We start from the raw sequence: 21,292 nt of genomic DNA, 5'->3' as shown, positions 1-21,292 counted from the left end.
AAATACTTAAAAGTCTTAAAATATTTTTTACCTTGATGTTTACCTTGATCCGTAGAATCTCCGTATTTTCCTTCGTTTTGTAACGGGGACTTTTATTTTGAAGTGATTAGGACAGCCCCTGTTCTGGAAGAAGCTGTACTGATTGTTTTGCTGTCAAAGTTGCTGGTCGTGGCGGAGCTGTGGTTCCTCCTGGTTCATGGTTTAGTTTACAGGGATTTCTGTAGGCTGGGGTGAGTTCTTCACGCTCTCTGAACCTCTGTGTGGGTCAGTAGTTTAGGAGAGAGGCGCTGTAAGCGCTGAATGTAAATACAGGCGAGTCTCGGGTGAAGTTCGGGTCAGGGTAACTCGCTGCTGTAGCATCAGAGCTACTGCTACTGCTGCTCATAAACTTTACAGAAAGTTCCAGAAAGACTTTTCTCAGGGCTGCCAAAACACAGCGAGCACAGAACGGCGTTACTGAGCCGCGGTTCTGTTAGACTGTGACTGCGGGTAAACGGGGAGTTAACTTCTTAGCTTGCTGGCTAACTGGCGTTAATGCAACTAGGTGGTGGTGGTGGTGGAGGTGGAGGTGGGATTCCCCTGGTGCTGTTGGTTTAATGCAGCGGTTAAGCTAGCTAGCTTAGCTAACGTTCACGTTAGCCACCTGCACAGCGAGCTGTAGTGACTGAGTTATCTAACCTGGGCCGGTCAGTGAGAGAGACCCTGTGTTAGAGAAGCTGCTGGAACAGATGGTGCATCATCTACAAGCCTTTATTCTACTGTCCTCTGTGCCCTCTACAGCCTGGGTGAATGTCATTGACCATAACAATCCCCCTTGTGGTGATTAGGTAGCTGGATATGGTGGTTAGCTAGAGATAAATAACTAACGAATTTTCCAGTATAAATGTAATTTAACCAGCTGCTTGAATGGATGTGAGCTGTATAAACAACAGTTAGCTAGATAACCAAGCTAGCTAACCTAGTTAATTAAGTCTGTTAAAGCCAAATAATGGCAAAATAACTGCTAATATACACCTTTGGAATAAAATAAGAGACAATTTCAAATTATGTGGGTTTTTTTATTTCACCAAATTGAAAACCTCTGGAATATGAGCAAGAGGAAGATGGATGTTCACAAGCCATCAAACCAAACTGAACTGCTTAAATTTTTGCACCAGGAGTGGCGTAAAGTTATCAAATAGCAGTGTGTAAGACTGGTGGAGGAGAACATGCCAAGATGCATGAAAACTGTGATCAAAAAACAGGGTTATTCCAGATATTAATTTTAGAACTCTTAAACGCCATTTCTCATTTTCTGCAGATACATGCTCTAAATGACAATATTTTTATTTGTAATTGGGAAGAAATGTTTGTAGAATAAAACAACAATGTTAATTTTACTCAAACATATACCTATAAATAGCAAAATCAGAGAAACTGTTTCAGAAACTGCAGTGGTCTCTTATTTTTTTAAAGAGATGTAGTGCTAAGTGAGCTTACTGGATACTTGTGTGTTCAATGGTTATATTAACAGGATAAGCAGAAATGTGCTGCCCTTTCTTAGCTAAATAATAGCGTTGTCAGTAATGGTTCCTCATGCTGTGAGCTTTTTAAGGTCATTCACTTGCTTCCTTTGGACGTTGGCAAGCAGACCATTTAAAGCTGCTGTTAATCATTAGCTAGCTATCAAAGATTACAGAGAATGCACCAATCCTAATCTAAAGGATACCACTGCTGTCACACACAAACTGTCTTTCAGGCTTTAGCTTTTAATGACAATCAATGGAAAGAGCTTCTGTTACAAGTTTTGTTCCTTTTAATGGGCAGTTCATCATTAAATGTTAAACAGACTAATGGAATACAAAGAACAACTGCCAGATTCACTAAAAAGTAAAAAACACAATAACATGAAAATACAAGATTTTTGTGTGATGGTTGTATATACTCCAAAAATTAGAATATCATTTAAAAGTTACTTAATTTCAGCAGTTAACTAAAACTCGTACATTATATAGATGTATTACACACAGAGTGATTTGTTTTAAGCATTTATTTCTTTTATCGTTGATGATTTTGGCTTACAGCCAATGAAAACCCAAAAATCAATGTCTCAGGAAATTAGAATATTATAGACCAATTGGTACTGTTGGCAGTGTGCCAATTCCTGCTGGAAAATAAAATGAACTAAATATACATTGTTTTATTTTTGCAAATAATTTGTTAATTCAAATGATTTTTACTCTTATTCTTAAAAGTACCATTGGTTGCCTACAGGTAAAAACCACCTACTGTTATAGAGCGATTTCTTGTTCCATTAAAGAATCAAATACTAATCTGCAACACAAATTTGGTCTGAACCTTTCATCTTATTTATTTGTCATTACTGTTGTAGATCAGTAACAGATGGAAGACAAAAACAGCATACCTGTGAATGGCTCCGGTGACAACCAGGACTCTTCCAAGACGAAAAAGTCTGGGCGAACCTCTCTGTTAGACAGCGGAGAAGATTTTGAGATGTTGGAAGATGTTGATGATGGAGTAGATGATGACCTTCCACCATTAGAAGATGCAGGAGGAGGAAAGAAACAGAACAGCCAGGCAGAGACAGCTAAAACAGAAGCCGTTACAGACAACAGTCCTTCTCTTCCTCCGGAGGAATGGCTGGATGTGTTGGGTAAGAGAACTTGTTTTTGTTTTGAGGTCATGTATGAAATGGATAAAAGTACAAAAGTATACTTAATATGGAAAAGTACATACTTTTTAAAATTAAAATATGTACTTAAATACAAACTAAATGTACTATTTTGGAACTACTTATAGCAACTTAAGTGTATCTCAGTTGTAATTAAGTTATATTTAAACACAACATAAAAGCGCTAAATTGTACTTTTGTGAGATTTGGTAGATTTAATTATTTGCTTTTGTAATACACTTGAAGTATATTGTAAATGTACTGCTTGGTACTTTGTATTGATGCATATATTGTGTACACCTTAATTCTACTGGGAAAAATACACTAAGGTGCACTTTAAGCAGTATTTAATGCCACTATGTATTTTATTATAATTATTATAATTAAAAGCATATTGCCTAAAAATACATTTTATGAAAATACTGAGAAAGTATATTCAATGTGTATTTTCATTAAGTATATTAAATTGAAAATGCACTTTTAGTATTCTTTACCTAATTTGAACATACTTTTAATGCTCTTAAGTATATTTTAAGGGTATTTATTTGCATGCAGGGAATGGACAGCTGAGAAAGAAGGTTTTAGAGCCTGGATCTGAACCCGACAGCAAACCTCAGAGGGGCCAAATCGTCACTATTAATCTTAAGACCTCTCTGACTGACGGAACCACGGTGGAGGAGGAGTCGAACATCTCTTTCACTCTTGGCGATGGTGATGTCATGCAGGTATATGGTTTAATGTGGTTTAATACAGAGCGGATGTTTAATGATTAGGCTTGGTTTTGTAAGCGTTTATTGCTCTTTTCAGGCGCTGGATCTCACTGTACAGCTGATGGAGATTGGTGAAAAGGCCCTGGTTGAAGCTGGTTCTAAATATGCATATGGAGCTTTGGGGAGGTGAGATGTAAGCATGACACAATATGTGAAGTAATAAGAGATGCACAGAAATCCAGTATTCCTTAAGTCCTCTGTGATAGGGAGTTGAAGTTAGCTTTTATTGGCTTTTATAAAAATGTTTTCCTTCCACCTTAAATGCTGCAACCTCAACTGTCTGTTGCACTATTTAAGGTGGAAAGGGACAGTTAGATAGCTACTGCGACAAACTACTATTAATGTTTTTTTATTGTTGTTATGAAGAAAATGGAAAACATTAAAACTACACATTAAACTATAGTGTTAAAATATATCAAATAAAATATAGTGGTTATCATGATTTTTTTTAGGAAAATACTAAAATTTGTGGGTTTCTTTGGTCGCTTCTGCTGCCATCTTGCCAGTAAACCTCAAAAACTTCTGTTTTAAGTTTTTCTGGAAAATCTCAGTTTGAAGGGTCATGTATCCCTAACACTCCTCCCAACCTCTGCAGTCTAACAAGAATTAGGACACCCTTCCCCTAGACCTTCAGAGGGGTAGGGCAAAGTAGTGGGACCAAGGGTTGAAACGGGACAGGGCTTTAGTCACTAGAAGCTAAAGCCTTTTCTGATAGTTTTCCACTTTCCAGTTATTTTTTAAAAAGTAAAACACATCACTAACACACATTTCTAGTTCCTGCTGTGTGTTGGTTTGTGTATTCTCATGACCTGCTCTTCACTCCTCACCTGCAGCTCTACTCCTGCGGTGCCCCCTCATGCTGATCTGATCCTAGAAATACAGCTTCTGTCTGCTGCTGAGGCTCCAGACCTGGAGCTTCTGTCTCCCTCTGAGAGGATCAGCCTGGCCAGCAAGAAACGAGAACGAGGCAACGTTCACTACCAACGTGGCGACTATGCATTTGCTATCAATTCCTATGGAATTGCTCTGCAGATAACAGAAGCAAGCTCGAGAGGTAACAAAAAACCCCACAAAGACTCACTGTGACCTATAATGGAGAATAGAGAATGTATTTACCATCCGTGATCATAGAATATGGGTTATTGTGTGAGAAAAGAGGAAATACTGAGTTTATGGCCGATGTGTGTGATAATCTAAGACTGTAAAAGAAGTAAAAATGTCCTTTGTGATTTGTGATTTTGAAAGAAAGACCTTCACCTTTACTTCTGAGTTGGAGCAAATGAAGGCTTCACAATATATATGGTTTTAGCATTGTCATTGCAATGTGTGCATGCACAATAGTCATATCACAGGATGTTTAATGTCGCCATTAATATCTGAAATCTTTTTTAAAGCCTGATAAAAAAAGAAAATTATTTAACAATGAATTTATTAATTGTTAACCTCATATATTCTTAAATGCCTTTGACCAACACAAGGGAATTTGTGTCAGTGAATTATGTGAATTGTTTATGTAGAGTTTAAGCTGTTAGGATTTTGTCTTGGGTCCCGAAAGGGCATTTTCATATTTGCACTTTTTTTAGTCCATCAGACTCTGGTTCATTTTCTGAGCATTGTTTAAATCCTCTGCGTGCCAGAGCAGCATTTTGGGCTGGGAGATATTGTTAAAAAATAAATAAATAAATCTTGCAAATATACAAGTGATTCTTAATTAAGATTTAGATTTTTAGTTCTTACATAACTTTAGATTTTATGAAACTGAAAATCACTGCCACATAGTTCACAGGTTTTTGACAGCTTTTTTAAAGGAAAAATGTATATTCTCGATGATCCCATTTTAAAAATTAATTTTTACATTACATTAAAAATAAAACAAAATTATGAAATGCCAAAAATCCAGTATTTTAAAGAAATATTTTATTGGATGGAAGCTGGCTCAGCTCTATACGTCTTGTTGTTTTGCTCACAAGAAGGTGCCTATTAAGTGATGGATAAAGAGAAGCTGATCAACAAGCTAAACTTATTAGAAATAATCAAGCATCCATAAAAATATTCAGCTTGCTTCCTCTCTTTAATATAAACAAATCTTTTACTGCGGGAACACTTTAGGCACAAGAATCTTGGCATCATATCTGTATTGTGCATTTCAGAAGTTCTTAATGTGTTGAAATCAGTGACTGCATTGTGTTTTTTTTTTTTTTTTGGAAGTGTTGTTAAAGACAAATTCTGTATCCCAAGTCTCTTCATACATGTTTCCACCTGAAATACAGCATGTTTGTAAAATATTATGGATCTTAGACAGTGTATCTACAACATTGTTTTTTTTTTATTTATTATTGTCAACATAGATTAAATCATTGCATTTTTATTTCCAGTGGACATCAGCCCACAAGAAGAAGAGGACTTGTTGGACGTGACGGTTAAATGTCTAAACAACATGGCCGCTGCTCAGCTCAAGCTGGATCACTATGAAGCTGCGCTGCGCTCATGTGTCTCTGTCCTCGCTCACCAGCCAGACAATATCAAAGCTCTGTTCCGGCAGGGCAAGGTACTGTACCTGTAGACTTACTGTCAATCACATCCTTAGTATTAGAAATGTTTTCATTTTGTTTTTGCTTCTTGGCAGTAAACATTAGCAGTTGTGTAACAATCTTAAAGCTGTAAACAGTTAATGATTTTTACTTACATTTGCACTGTGTTTCCAGGTACTAGCTCTGCAAGGGGAGTATGCTGAGGCCATTAGGATTTTAAAAAGGGCTTTGAAGTTGGAGCCAAGTAACAAGGTAAATTGTAACACTTACAAATGATGAGTTTCTTTGATTCTACAATTTTTACAAATTGAAAACCTCTATAATATAATCAAGAGGAAGATGGATGATCACAGCCATCAAAACAAGCTGGACTTAATGAATTTTGCACCAGGAGTGGCATAAACTTATCCAGAAGCGGTGTGTAAAACTGGTGGAGGAGAACATGCAAAGATGCATGAAAACTGTCATTAAAAAACAGGGTTATTCCACCAAATATTAATTTCTGAACTCTTAAAACTATATGAATATGAACTTGTTTTCTTTGCCTTATTTTTTCTGTCTGAAAGATCTGCATATTTTTTATTTTGGCCATTTCTGTTTTTCTGCAAATAAATGCTCTAAATGACAATATTTTTATTTGGAATCTGGGAGAAATGTTTTCCGTAGTTTATAGAATATAACAACAATGTTCATTTTACTCAAATATATACCTACCTTTTTTGAGCTCAGTACAGCATGCTGTACTGTTTTTGGTGTTGTAAAGGAATACGTAAATAGTATACTTTCAGGGTTTTATCACTTTTCTTAAGCATATTAAAAAAATACTATTTTTTAATCATATCACTGTGATTAAATGTTAGCTGTTAATGTTAGCTTGTCTAAAGCTGGGGCAATGCTTGGAACTGTTCTGCAGGCTTAAAACGGCTGGCTCCCTGGCTCTGCAAATAAACGATGTTTGGTAGTTCTCCATTGTGCATAATGATTCCAGGTAGGCTGTGGACCCACAAAGGGCTCTAACCAGATAGAAGCAGATAAATAAAAGAGAGAAAGAATGAATGAATGAATGAAAGTAAGACTGGACCTGTAAACTAAGCACTGTGCGATTTCTTAGGCCACCAGAAGGTGGTACTGTAAACCCCCAAATAAGCCCAGTGCAGGAGCAGACGGGCATGCACTCTCATCACCTCCCAGGATCTTATTTCTCCCCGAGGCTGAAAATAGCCAGATCCCTCCATACACTTGCCATATCTAAAACGATGTTGCCCTACTCTGCTTACACAGGCAGAGGGATGAGGTTCCCTGCTCTCTGCCATCTGTGCAGCACAGCGCAGCGCAGGCCAGCTCAGCGCCTCAGTGCAGTGCCGTGTGCCTGCGAACAGCATGTCACCACTAACCCACCTACGCCTGTACTCTCCACCTCTCTTGTGTCTGGCCTCGTACAGATGGTTAACTAGTAATGCATTGATATTATTAATTCCTTCAATCTTTAAATCATGTTTGTAACCCCCCCCCCTCCTCTTTCTTTAATGGCAGTGGACAAGAATAGTGTTCTGTTTATCTTACATAACATGCAATTCTTTACATTCCAGATATCCTGTTGGTGGAATTTGCCTCCCACACCAGTACAGAATGCTGGCGTTCAGTTCTGCCAGTTCAGTGCCTTATTTGTTTTTGATTATTGTAATTAACAGCTTAACAGCAAAGCATGCCTGGATGTGTGTGTTTTGTTTGAATCTGGGCTGGGTAATATGACAATATTTTATTGTATCATGATACATTTTCTTATTGTGTAGATAATATGCTACAATAAGCATATCGAGTACGGGTGGGGGAAATGTTCAAACTTGGATTCATCTCGATTCAGACCTGGTCAATTCTGAATGCCAAAAATCTATTCAGAACTTCTAACATGTACGCATCTTGCATAACAGGTGCACATTTTGACCCCCTAGTAGACGTGTATGATTCCATGTTTTAAAGTACACTTAAGTAAGTTTGATCTTGCATTTCCCTCATGATAGTATGCGTGGCTGCATGGGCTGTTGATGCTGTTTGTGTTTAGCATGAACACTTATCCAGCAAACTACTTATCGAGCCACCACTATTTTCTTCCAAACTTTCAAAACAGCATCACTGTGCTGAAGACTCTCAACCGTGCTTTTTCTCTCTCTCTCTCTCTCTCTCTCATTCACTCGCTCATTATCTATCTCTCTCCCACACACACACACACACACAGCATTGTCATTTATGATTAGATAACAAATTCATATTCATAAAGTTTTAAGAGTTCAGAAATCTATATTAGGTGATATAACCCTGGTTTTTAATCACAGTTTTCATGCATCATGGCATGTTTTCCTCCACCAGTCTTACACTCTGCTTTAGGATAACTTTATGCCACTCCTGGTGCTAAAATTCAAGCAGTTCAGCTTGATTTGATGGCTTGTGATCATCCATCCTCTTGATTATATTCCAGAGCTTTTCAATTTGGTGAAATCAAAGAAACCCATCATTTTTAAGGGCTCTCTTTTTTTCCAGATCTGTAACAAACATAATTTTTAAACACATTTCTGATGATGAATTGGCAAAATCATGTTTCAGATGTTTGTGGTTGCAGACATCCCGTTTGGCCATACTTGGCAGTTATTCTGTGACTTTTAATGGTCTATATCTGTATCAGAATTGTTTTGAATTGACTAAAATAAAAATAAAAATTTGGCCATATTGTCCAGCACCAGTTTGAATTTAACTCAGTTGTTTTATTTAGTTTATCTGATTGCAGCGTGGAAGCTGGAAATAGCATGGGGCACCTCGGAAACCCTACACGCAGCACGAGGCTCATGTTAATGTCGGAAGCAGCTGGAGAGGAGTGTCTGAGCGCACATACTCTACTTATTCACTCAGGGAACACGTTCCCATATGAACCATGCTGTGCTTGCATAGCCAAATTGAGGGTTATGCATACAGTCAACTGGGAAAGACAACAAACAGGGTTCGGTTTAGGAAGGAATGTTTGGCTTTGCATTCCCACACAAATATTTCCCTCACACATCCACTGCTAACGATGCCTGTGATTCATTTGCATATGCTGCTCTTGTGAAGGAAGGAGCTCTCTCCAGAAAATCAGACTTATTGTAGTCTGTTCAGCGCTGACAATAACAGGCAGGTTGTGAGCTGTTCACAAGAGCTGGTGTGGAGCTGGGTGTCATGGTGTGAGCAACAGTTACATCAGCATTCCTCTTCACACTGACACACACAATCACACACACACACTGATACACACACACGCTTTAACTCTACTTGTTTCTCCTCCTGGGCAGACCATCCATGCAGAACTGTCGAAGCTGGTGAAGAAACACTCGGAGCAGAAAGGTGCTGAGCAGGCTATGTATAAAAAGATGCTTGGAAACCCACCTGACATCAACACGGTACAGAAACCCCAGGCCAAATCCTCATGGGTGAGTCTTGGGTGGCATCGGCACCCATAAATACCTTTAGGAGAGTCATTGAGGAACACTGTCTATGTACTGCAGCTCTGATCTACCCCCACCATTACTCTGCCCACTCCTACTCTGTTCTTTCAGAGAAGTTGAAAACACTTTACAGACAGGCGGCAAAACCTCTAAAACCTGATTAAAACCTGATGATGAGACACGGTAGTGATTAGTGATTTACATGGCATTATCTGATGGTATAGATAGTCTGATATCATCTGATATCATCAAGAAAATGCTGTGTATCTGTGGGATGTTAGGGTGTTTGAGTGAGTTCTAGCATTTGTCCCCTTTTTTTAGATGCTCACCTGAAACACATACATTTCTGGACAAGCTGAGAAATACAAAACAATCCCTGAAAGAATCATGTGAACAGAGGCAAGTAGGGTAATATTACAGAATTTTACAATGGACTTTGATTGGACTTGAGTCACACAGCTATATGCAGTTTTCTTAAGTCTTGACCGGTCAAATTAACATGATGCCGTTTATGTAGTATTTTTACATGTTGAGATGTTTTTGTAGGCAATTGAAGTTGGACAGTTGTTACAAACGGCAGTAATGAATTGGCAAACATTATCAATTAGAGCTATCACAAAGCAAAAAACTGCAGTCATTATTTCAATAATAACAATTAAAATCTTCTGATATAGCATGTCCAACACACTATAGGGACACAAGAATTGCTGTGAGGATTTAATAGCATTCACCAACCCAGCCCAACTTCCCATTTCATCCCAAAGCGTACTTAACCGAGCATGATGGATTCACTGCTGCACAACTCAGCAATGGGGCCTTTATACTTCTTTAGCACCCAACTGGTGCCAATAGGTTCATGTTTATCTGATCAAGAGAGTCCTGTGATGTTCGTAATACATTTCCACAGGGAATAGACAAGTTCTGTATGTGCGTTTTCACATTTGTGTCAGCAGCCTGTGCTACTTATAAACTAGCCAAATGCAATTAATAATTAATTCAATAAGCGTCCACAATAGGGCTGTCCCTAACGATTATTTTTTAAACGATTATTCTAACGATTATTTTTTTCGATTAGTCGACTAATCTATTCATTGAGAAACATATTTAAATAATTATTTTACGTTTTAAAGCAAACGATAAATTACTATATTTATATATAATAACAACAACAACAACAACACAAGCCTACTAAACCAAACCCCACACTTATAATCACTTACATGTACAGCACGTTGTTTAGATCTATAACGCTAAAAATGGATAAGCTCCCATACACCACAACCGTGTGTTGCACTGTTTTCTGTGACCGCTAGATTTTGTGACCACTGGCAAGTAGTTCTCAGCAGACCGGTGCACTGGCCGATTCGAAACGTGTTCGTTTCTAATGTTTACCCCGACTGGCCAAAACGGTTCAGTTTAGGGCTGAGGGTAAGGTGTAGGTATAGAAAGCTTCCGTTTTGCCAATGAACGCTCATAACCGTGAGCACTGGTCACAAAATTCCGACGGTGACAGAAAACGGTGTGACACCGCAGCGCCGACGGCGCTAGCTAAAATAACTTAAGGCAGCTAGCTTAGCTAAACACCTGAACTTATGAATAATGCTACTGTTTCTGGAAACTGCGAAATGCCATGCACAAATATAAACCAAAAATGTATAATTTCTGCCTGTGGCAGGTTTAAAACCTTTGGTAGACAGCCTTAAGTCTTTTTAAGGACACCCGCGGAGACCCTGATGTAAACGGTAACTTACTGTGTGACCCTGTTGACATAGTGCTCCTGGATGTTTGCGCTTCAAGTGCTCCTTTTGCACGTATGGCAGAGGACCACATTGTTGCCCTTTTGCGTGAAATGCTCCCAAACTTTAGATGCCCGCTGGCGTTTTTTTGTAGCTGGAGATTGCTCTCCGGAGTCCAAGCTCTCTAGAGCTTAGATTCTCTGCCCGAACCCGACATGACCCGAGGCCCGCCCGTAAATCCGACCCGGGCTCCAGAAAATAGTCCGAGATGTAGGCGTCTGTTTTTTAATTATATTTTTATTTAAAAAAAAAATAACGAAAACTGAAAGTGAAACTAAACTAATTTATTTATAAGCGCTGTTTTCACTACCGCAGTTCTACAGCGGGGGTGTTGTGCCGATTCTGTCCGCGAAGCGGGAGTCAGATTCAGCAGAGAGTCGGATTCGGCACAAACGCGGCGGCACCTCGCGGTCCGCGGTGTCAGTTGTAAGCGCACGCGCTAGCCGCAAAATACGGCAGAAAACATTGAGGGAGCTGCAGAATTATGAATGGGACTAGAATATGAGCACGAGGAGATCAAAGAGAACCTTCACCTGTGAGTAGCTCTCACCAGAACACGCAAATCTCTCTCTCTCTCTCTCTCTCTCTCTCTCTCTCTGTGTCTCTCTCTCTCTCTCTCTGTGTCTCTCTCTCTCTCTCTCTCTCTTGCACGTGAACTCCTCCGCGTTTGACTTGCAGAACTGTGTTTAGCTGTTCTTAAAAATCATTTTAATTAAATAATAGTTCTATGCTTCTATGTTACCGTGTTAATTAACATAATTCTGATCATATTTCGCTCATTAAAACAGCCCGAAAACAGCCAGTTGGAATTTTTGGGCCCGATCTAACCTCTAATGCTCTCCACAGGCGCCGCCGTGTTTACGACGCGCCGACGCACGTTATGCAAATCGATGTATTTTTGTAATCGATGACGTCGATTATGTCGACGCGTCGCCCCAGCCCTAGTCCACAAACATTTGGAAATATAGTGTAAAGTATATTTCAGTTGCCCATGGATCAGTCTCTTGTTACCTAATTTTGCAGTAAATTAGAATTGCACTAAAAACATGTAAATTAAAAATGTGTGTGTTGATTTGTGTGAAATTATTAATTTTCTCTCTGTTTTCTGTTTACAGGGTCTCAGCTGGAAGTGGCTGTTTGGTGCTACAGCTGTTGCTATTGGAGGAGTAGCCTTGTCTGTTGTGATTGCTGCTAGAAATTAATTGGAGTTAATGGTGATGCTGGTGCAAAATAGACTTTTAGGTATACAAACACACCTGAATCATATTCCAGTAACATATTTTACTACAGATGGTGTCAATATTTTTTGTTCATTGCATGAAAGGTAACATGGGGAAAATAGTGAGAAGTGTTGTATAAATCTATTTATATGCACACACTTTCTCTCTGATATCGTCACTGTCACTCAAAAACCTTTTATCTTAGTTTTTGCTCACTTTCTTTTTTTAAAATGTGAATCATACATGGACCAATAGAAATGAATCAGAAAGACTTGGAATAAAATATATTTACATTGACTTCCATTGAAATATAAGTTGATTTCTGCTTCCTGTAATGTTGGCATTTTAGAGATACAAGGTTTTTTTTTCATGACAGCAGCTATCTATAATAAATATGCTGTAACATTTGTTTGTTGCTGCCAATTGCCCAGTGCTCTGTTTGTATTTGCAGGGTGACGACTGAACTTGACAATTAAGTTCAGGTTATGTGAATTTATGATGTAAGCTTTCTGAAACTTGCTAATGTGAAAGACACCCTGTGTGTGAGGTTGTGTGTGTTAAAGGTTGTACATATTTCTAGTACTAAATCTAATATCATATCATTTAACATTCTTACTCTTTTACATTATTTCCACAGCAACTCATATTGTGTATGTATGAGTGTGCGTGTGTACGCTGCTAGCTTTTAGTCACCATAGCATTTAGTCTTGAATCTAAGCAGAGCCCGATATTTGAGAGTAAAAAAAATGCTGATTGTGTTAAACCTAAAAAAATTAACTTTTTACTTGGTATGTTTTTTTTTTCCTCAGTAGAGTTTTCATTTCTGATGACCAAACACTGTTAATTTTTTTTCTCTTTTGTGTTTCAGCAAGACCAATTTTTGTTCCTTTTTGATTATTTTGCTTTTGATCTAATTTTGTTAAAGGCATTCATTTTATGTACAGCATATTTATTTTTAATGAATATATTTTGCTCAGCTGAGGTTTTTGAGAATTGGTTTTGGAAGTCCCAACCACATTCCTATTCCCCTTTTTTGTATTTTTATTTAAATATTTTTTTGCACATGTAAGTTCAGGTCTGCTTGAACACCTGCTCATTTGTTTAGTGGGCGGTCAATGGGGAAGAAATGACAGTGAACGTGATTAAATACCTACAAACACTATTGGTGGTGTTTTCTTTTTCACAATTGAAGATGTCCACCTTGTTTTATAATGATATCCCTGCTAAACATCTAGCTTAAACCTATCTGGTCATCCACAGAAAGCATACCCTATGCTGGTAAAGAGCTAGTTAACGAAGTAGTTAACAAAGGCTGTTTTTTTTTCTGGATGACCAGCTGATCTTGTGCTGTGTTTTTGTCCAGGATCAGATTATTACACAAATTTCAAGACATAGTAATATACGAAGTAAAATCAAACGAGCCAGGAGAATACCTTTTTATATTATATATGGGACAGTGTTTCTGTGACGGTCAGGGTTATAAACCTCTTTACTTTCCTTCATTGTCATGGTTCCACTGTCCAACCTCATTGCTAATGCATGGGGCATTCCCTGGTCATAGGTTGGCTAATACTGACGCTGTTCTGACGCAGCTATGACTAGCCTCCTGTTCCCCCTTCTTCTTTCTTACGTACGTCGTTTTTTAAACGTCCCAGCCCCGCGTGGTTCGTCCGTCTTTAGTCTTTAGTGCTAGCTCTTTATAATTAATGAATAAAAAGCGGCAGGGATGTGTGTTTAGGTCAAAATGTCTGTTAAATTCGTTTTAAAAGGTCGCTTTAAGAATTCTATGTTCCGCTCTGTATATTTATAGTAATCTGCGAGAGCGCTTCAGGGGCAGGGTTGCCAGGTCCAACAAAAATATCCAGCCCAAAGTCAGACTAAAACCCGCCCTTCAGAAGCTTAAACTAACCCAAAAGTGTCACACGTTTGAAGCAAATGTCAAAACAACTATGAATGTACGACTTAGTATATTGTTTTTAATGGATTTATATTTTTTTCACTTTCATATCCATTCTCTGTGCATTTATTTATCTATAATACTTTATTCTGTTAGGATTATTCATATATAGATTATTCTATATAAATATTTTTTTACATTACTACTGTAGAGTTATTTATACTATTTTATTGTTCTTAATGTGCTTGACTGCTGCCATACGTGATATTTCTTAAACATTTTTTTTCCATCGTCTGGTTATTTCTCGTTACATTGTGATTCTCTCTCGGTCTGCCTTCCCTTTTCCCGCTGTCCTCCCTCTCATAATTTTTTAAAAGTCGCCCAAAAAAAACGCACCCCGCCACCCCTAAATTTTTACCCGCGACTGAAGTTTTATAATAAGTTTGCGGCAAAACCGCGAACCTGGCAACTCTGTAGAGGGGGGGAGAAGCCAGAGACCACGCCCCCTGTCGGCGCGTCACGGGCTCCTCATGAATATTCACGAAAACTCAACGGAGGTTTTTCGTTGCGTTTTTTTCCGTTTTTTTGACGACGACGGAGCGCGTGAGCGCGGTCGGAATGGTAGCTAGCAAGATGGCGGCGTTGAAGGAGGAGCAGTGTTACGGGCTGTCCTGCGGGAGAGTGAGCAACGGCAGCAATGTCTCCGTCTTTCACGTCAAACTCACTGACAGCGCGCTGAGAGCGTTTGAAGACTACCAGAGCAGCAAGGTAACGCTCCGGGCTCCGAGCCGCATCCCAGCGGCCGTTTAATAAACCTGCTGCCTCGGGTAAAGTAAACAGTGCTGCTGCAGTTAGCGGGGAGAGCTAGCCGCGCTTCTCCCTCAGCTCTTATAACCTCATTCTCCTCCTCATATATAACTGCTGACAGACAGGAGAGACTCGGAACAGCCACAGCGCGTTCATTCAGCCTGCCTTACAACCTGAAGTCGGGGAAGTCGCTAACCTAGCCGGGCAGTTTGTGTTTCTTTAGCTAACCTACTAAAAAAAACAGAGTCTTTAAAGCGTCTGAACGACAAACGAGGAAACACCACAGCAGGAGAGAGTCAGAGAGAGAGAGAGAGAGAAACAGTTTCTAGAAGAAGTTAACGTTAACCTGCGTTAATAATGTTAGCCTGCTAACCTAAACTAGATTAGGTTAGCTAACCTAGGTTAGCTCTATTCAAACTGTAACTACTTGTTAGCATCTAAGTTAACCTAACTAAGTTAACTAGTTTGTTATCCAGTTATCAAGCTAGCTAGTTAACAGTTCATTAGCGAGGCGAATTAGTTATTTAGTTAGCAAGTTGAGAAAGAAATTAGCTGACTAGCAAGCTAGGTTAAACAGTTAACTAAACAGTTAACTGCAGCTGCTACAACTTGGTCCGTCTTGGCTTATTTTGATCCTGTGTCAGTAAGATTCTTGGCTAGTTTAGCTGACTAGGTTCATATAACTACAGCTCTGGAAAAAAAATAAAGAGACTTTATTTAGTTTCTGAATCAGTTTCTCTGATTTATAGGTATATGTTTGAGTAAAATAAACATTGTTGTTTTAAGTCATAGGTCACCCTTGATTTCCATGCAACCTGTTTCTTGCTTATCTAAGCTAGCTATAATTGTCTTTTAACTAGTAAGCACTTCAGTGATAGATATCTCCAGTTACAAGTTTTTCAGTTCCAGATATCTACTCTATAATTCCAACTTCCTATTCTGATATTGATTTATTTTAAAAGTTCAAAGGTTAGTAGCTGCGTAAGTTTATTCAAGTTGCTTGTTGTGTTTCTATGTTACCAACTGTCTCATATGTAGTTTGAGTACCTGCAAACACTCAAGTGGTTTATTAGGTAGCTAATATAAATTTCCACACTTTTTTAGGCTGTTAAAAAGTCTATGTTAAAAACAAATCCAGATCACAGGTTCCCTTCCCCCATTGTGGAAGAGGGTAAAAGTATCTGCACTGTTGGCTGTGCCCTAATAGCAGAGCTATGATCAAGCTTTTGTTAATGCCTCTGGTATCTCTCTGTCAGTGGGAATTCTAAAATGACACAAACTAGCCAGATTGAAACAGTTGGCTTGTGAAACAAGACATGCAATTTTAAACAGTGCATCATCGTGAATTCTGACTAAAGCATTCCCACTCCACTGTGAACAGAATGCTTTGACAGCAGGAAAAGCCAGACTACAGCATTAGCGTATATGGTCCAGTGGTGACTGATCAAGATTTCTAGGTATATCTTAATCAGAGTTGTGTGGTTAATGTTGAAGCATTAAGCATCAGTCTGTTGTCTAAGATGTAGTAGAAGTGGTCAATGATTTGACATGTAGTTTAAAAGTTTTGGCACGCTTGTCAAAATGTCTCAGCCATCTTTGTTTAGTAAGCACAACCCTGTAGGTAAACAAACATAACATTGTACAATCCAAGTGCACAGTTACTTTTATAACACAGTTAAAATCAGTCAGTGTGACCTGTCCAAAAGTTTCCTAAAGGTAGTTAGTAAATCCATCTTTGGTTTAAATCATGGCTTGAAAACACTTTTTAAGGCAGCTAAACTCTTTCAGTACGTACACCTGGATTTTGTCCTAACTTCTCATTGCAGACTAGTTGACAATGTGTTCTTTTGATGTAATGAAATCTGTTTTTTATACAGATGTCCCCTATCTGATTGTGGTCAAAGAGTTCTCCAAGAGTCTCTATTTTGACCTCATCAGTCCACAGTGCTTGTTTCCAAAACTCAGCTGGTTTGTCTAGATCTGACCTTGCTACCAAGTATGCTACCTATTCTGTGGCATACTTCAAATGTTTTGTGATTAGTTCACAGCAGGAAAGGTTTCCTTCTTTTGACTCTTCCTCAAAGATTGTTTGTGCAGACAGTGTTGTACAGGGGAATAGGCACCACCCTATTGTCTCTGCTAAAGTTTCATGCAGATTCTTGGTACTCCAGATTTCTTCTTGACCTCCAGAGTTTCCCTGAACTGTAATTTCTTAATAACATTCAACACTAAAGAAACTAAAGAAATCATTCACCTTAAGTTGTAGAATGTATAAAGCTTGGATATTTGATTTAGCTGCCCTGGCCACTTCATGTCACTGTAGCCTGGTTTGTATCACGGTAGGATTGTAGCTGCATTTGTTTACGCTTGATAGTTACACTGAAATCCTCTTGCCTATGTGGGACATATGCAGTTTCTGCATGACAGGTACACCTGATGTTTTGTTTTGTTGAATGTATCTTAAAAGGGCAGTTGCATTTACAGTACTGTAATATGCGTACAATGTAACTACAAGCATAAATTGGCCAGTGGAGACTGATCAAGTCATATCATCTAGGTACATCTTAATCAGAGTTATAAAGCAACAACTGTGCCTTTCTGTTGCTTAAAACATTGTTGTACATTTTGTATTTGTGCTAAACTACTGAAGTTTTAAGTAAGAACTCTTAATAGAATAAAAAAAAAACTGTCTTAAATTCAGGTTAATTAACCTTAGGTTGGAAGGAGCCAGCACAGTGCAAATTTTCAGTGGATAGATAGCTTGTGTGACACTGAAGCATAGATTGAACACATGACACCAGGGGAGGGTGACTTGACTTTGCAAGTGAGCATATGTGTATTTTTAGTCTGCGAGAGGAGCGCATGGAAATGTTCAGCACCAAGTTTGACGTGAGCTCTGTTTTCGTTTGACCAATGCAAGCAAGTCAATCACTGATTGTATTGTTCAATAGCCACAGCTCTGATTAACCACTTCCGCATGACGAGTGAAGTTGTTTACCTTGTGATCATTACATGGAAACAAGGACCTTTTAAATGAAGTCCAGTGATGTTCTGTTTAAATCGAGCTTCTGAATGTTGACTGATGGTATTTAAGGTTAAGTGGAAAATTGTAAGGGTTTCATTCAAAGCAGAAGCACTTTGCAAACTCTAGATGTTGTTTTTATACAGGCCTGTTTAAAGTTAGGTGGTTCAACCATAGGTCGAAACCAAAGTGTTAATTACCTGCAGTTTGACTAATGTTCTTATCTGTTTCTTAAAACCGCTGATGACTTTTACTGATGATTTGATTTAGTTTAGGTTAAATAATCCAAAAATGATTTGAGGATGTGCAAGATAATGATCACAAAACATGCTTTTTTTGAGTGGAGCATGTCTCAGTGTAACACAGGCACTCAGATGGCAGCCTCTCAGTATGAATGTGAATGGAGTGGGCACTGAAGTTTAAATTGCAGGCACGGCAGTGGCCAAGCTCAATTCTTACAGATATGAAAACACTTTGCCTGGCACAGAACAGTGAAGTTGATCCCATGCCAATATAAGTGGTGGCCATGGCTGCAAAAATCTGAATGAAGTGGTAGGCTGCAGCCAGTGCTTTTCAGACTAGACAGAAAAGGTTAAATGTGCATACAAATGAGTTTACCATGCTAAGCATAAGCTGATGTAGTCAGGTAGGTGATTGGTTCGATGGGGAGTTTACTAAAACTTCACACTGCCTTTCACAGAAATGTGAGTGTACACTCTGATGCTAAACTTAACACAAGCCCGCTGTTGCATCAGTAGCACAGCAAGTGACAACTCATTTTAAATTTCAGAACAGGTTTTGAACAGCCTTTTCCCCACCCTCTACCCTAGTAGACATATTGTATGTGTTTTGTTCCAAGTGAAGGTGTAGGTGTAATAATTTTTATTACATGTTTTGAAAGCAACAGTCGCTGATGAGGCATACTTATTTTTTAAATGCTGCAATCATGACTGTCCCTAACCAGTAGAAATGTCAATCCCAAAATGATGGCCTGTCCCTTATGAAAATATGTGACCATAACCAAATAAAAAAATAATCCAATAACTGATTACATCAGCTGATATGATTAAGCTTTAAATGCTCTGAGCAGTTTGCTGGCTTATAGGAATAGTCAGAAGTCTGTCAAAACCCCTAGACCATTTCTTCTTAACATTAGAAGTTTGAGGATGTTTTCACACACCTGTACTTTTAATTAGCTCCCAATTAGCTGTGTAATGGTGTTTAGCCTGTTAGCTTATATATCTAATCCTAGCTGGCTGGCTTGGAGTTCAAACACTACATAATCTTTCATTTACCCTTTCAGTTGCATGCCTTTGTTTTTGAGACAACAGTGTTTTTTTATCATCAGTATTCTGGATCTGAGGCTGACTTGGTGTCCTACTGAACCAAAACACCACTGTAAAAAAACATTTTATTTCAATTCTCTCTCTATGTAAGTTATCACTTACCAGGGGTTTTAAAATCTGAATCCTCAGTCCACTTTCTCTTCCTAGACTCATAAAGGAGTTCCTTAATTTTTACTGGCAACCAAATTAAGGACTGGAAACTGAATTGAAGGTCCACATTTTAAGACCTGAAATGTTTATATGAGTGCGATTTTAATCATAAACGTTGGAGCATGTTCAACAAGATAACAATGTTATCGTGCTAACCTGCCTTTCTTTCCTGATTTAGTAGCAGTTTGGTATTTTCTTTGCAATTACAGTATTGAAAGTACAATATTCCCTACGTTCTTCCATAAGTAACATACTGCAGTTATATAATATATTTTGAGATGGTATGACTATAAAAACATTGGATGTGAACGGACCCTATTCTCACCCCTCAAGCAAAACAGCAAGCCATTGTATTATTTTTCTAGTGCAGCATTACATACAAAAATATGTTACAGAAGCTAATTGCTCTGTTGTTGTCTAATTTACACTGGCTTTAAAAGGAATTTGTGGTACAAGCTTCCCATTACATTCTTCTGACTCAAGCTTAACACCGGCTTTCATATGTACAGGGACCTTGCACATCTTTATAGCTTATTAATACGGGGTGCTTTCCACTGCATTTCCCGTGATCTCAGATTCACTGTACAGATTGCTGTTCTTGTACAAGAAAAGCCTGGGGGGATTTGAAGGCACCAGCCAGATTTGTATGTATTGCTTGCTTCCTTTTGTCTGTGCATAAAGCTTTCAGACATAAGACCTAAAGACTTAATCTTAGCATTAATTCTGTATTAGAGTGTATGTATATATTAATTGAGTGAAGTACTGCGCTGCAGCAGAAGGTGAATGTGTAGAGTTCTTTATCAGCTAGTCACAGAACCGAAGGAAACAAGATGATATAAACTCACACCATCTGAGCCTGTTCTGCACATGGGTGTCAGTGTTAATCACAGTATCTTTCCTGCTTGCCTTTTCAGCTCCAAAACTGTTATTCTTGAAGACAAACTGTCTGTACACTAGATTCTGGAACACTTCTGTGAGAATAATTTTGGCCAAAGCCATATAAAATAAAACGTTTGACCGAACGCCATTTCTTCTTAAATTAAATATATTTTTGTCTTGCTTCTTAAAGAAATTGCAAGTCAAAAATCTTTATTAAACACTAAGCATTAACATCCTCGCAGACAAACCAGCAAAGCATTGTATAATTAAAAATATATATATATTAACTGTTCAATAAAGCACAAAACTATTATATATCATCCATATTTGCCCTTATTGTGCCGCCAAGGCTAAATTAATTCAACCTAGCGATGCACTGAATGTTTTGAAACCAATGTTATGTGTCTGAAAATCGCAAAAAAGCACTTTTGATGTACGACCAAATAATTTTGGTTGCCAAATCTTTGGTATGTCCCTATTTCTGTCTGATTTTATGCACAAGAGCATAATGAGGTCAAATACTGACTGTGGATTGTTAGTACTGGATAACAAACACCAGCCACTCCAACTTGACCAATGGTATGGATGGAGCTGTGTTTCCTTCAAGAGAACATGGTTCCATGGCTCCATAGCCAACTGCCAGGGGGTGGCCTTTTATACCACTCCATCCCCTGCTTGGCTTGGAACATGTTCACATTAGGACCATGTGTCTCTGCTGGATACATTTGGA

The 21,292-nt window shown here is 38.5% G+C and overlaps 2 protein-coding genes across 2 annotated transcripts in view; both read left to right on the top strand.

Moving 5' to 3' along the window:
- Positions 1-97: 97 nt before the first annotated feature.
- On the top strand, positions 98-13,623 carry fkbp8 (FKBP prolyl isomerase 8). Its single transcript, XM_049465313.1, has 9 exons — positions 98-230; positions 2,372-2,653; positions 3,227-3,396; positions 3,479-3,567; positions 4,275-4,495; positions 5,817-5,989; positions 6,147-6,224; positions 9,293-9,430; positions 12,357-13,623. The coding sequence occupies exons 2-9, from the start codon at positions 2,383-2,385 to the stop codon at positions 12,441-12,443; spliced, it is 1,227 nt and encodes a 408-aa protein (XP_049321270.1). The 5' UTR covers positions 98-230; positions 2,372-2,382; the 3' UTR covers positions 12,444-13,623.
- A 1,304-nt stretch (positions 13,624-14,927) lies between these two features.
- Positions 14,928-21,292, top strand: part of ell (elongation factor RNA polymerase II) — a 36,141-nt gene continuing 29,776 nt past the window's right edge. Inside the window, exon 1 of the mRNA XM_007233262.4 lies at positions 14,928-15,126. Coding sequence (XP_007233324.3) covers positions 14,977-15,126 — 150 coding nt within the window. The 5' untranslated portion in view covers positions 14,928-14,976. The remainder of the gene's footprint in view (positions 15,127-21,292) is intronic.

Source organism: Astyanax mexicanus, chromosome 16 (assembly GCF_023375975.1).
Source record: "Astyanax mexicanus isolate ESR-SI-001 chromosome 16, AstMex3_surface, whole genome shotgun sequence".
Taxonomy (NCBI): Eukaryota; Metazoa; Chordata; class Actinopteri; order Characiformes; family Acestrorhamphidae; genus Astyanax; species Astyanax mexicanus.
This window is presented reverse-complemented; position numbering and strand designations above follow the sequence as displayed.

Excerpts from the sequence above, each read along its gene's own strand:
- fkbp8 (XM_049465313.1), top strand. The coding sequence starts at position 2,383 with ATGGAAGACAAAAACAGCATACCTGTGAATGGCTCCGGTGACAACCAG. Across the intron at positions 5,990-6,146 it reads CTCTGTTCCGGCAGGGCAAG|GTACTAGCTCTGCAAGGGGA; the intron begins GTACTGTACCTG and ends CTGTGTTTCCAG. Across the intron at positions 9,431-12,356 it reads CCCAGGCCAAATCCTCATGG|GGTCTCAGCTGGAAGTGGCT; the intron begins GTGAGTCTTGGG and ends TTCTGTTTACAG.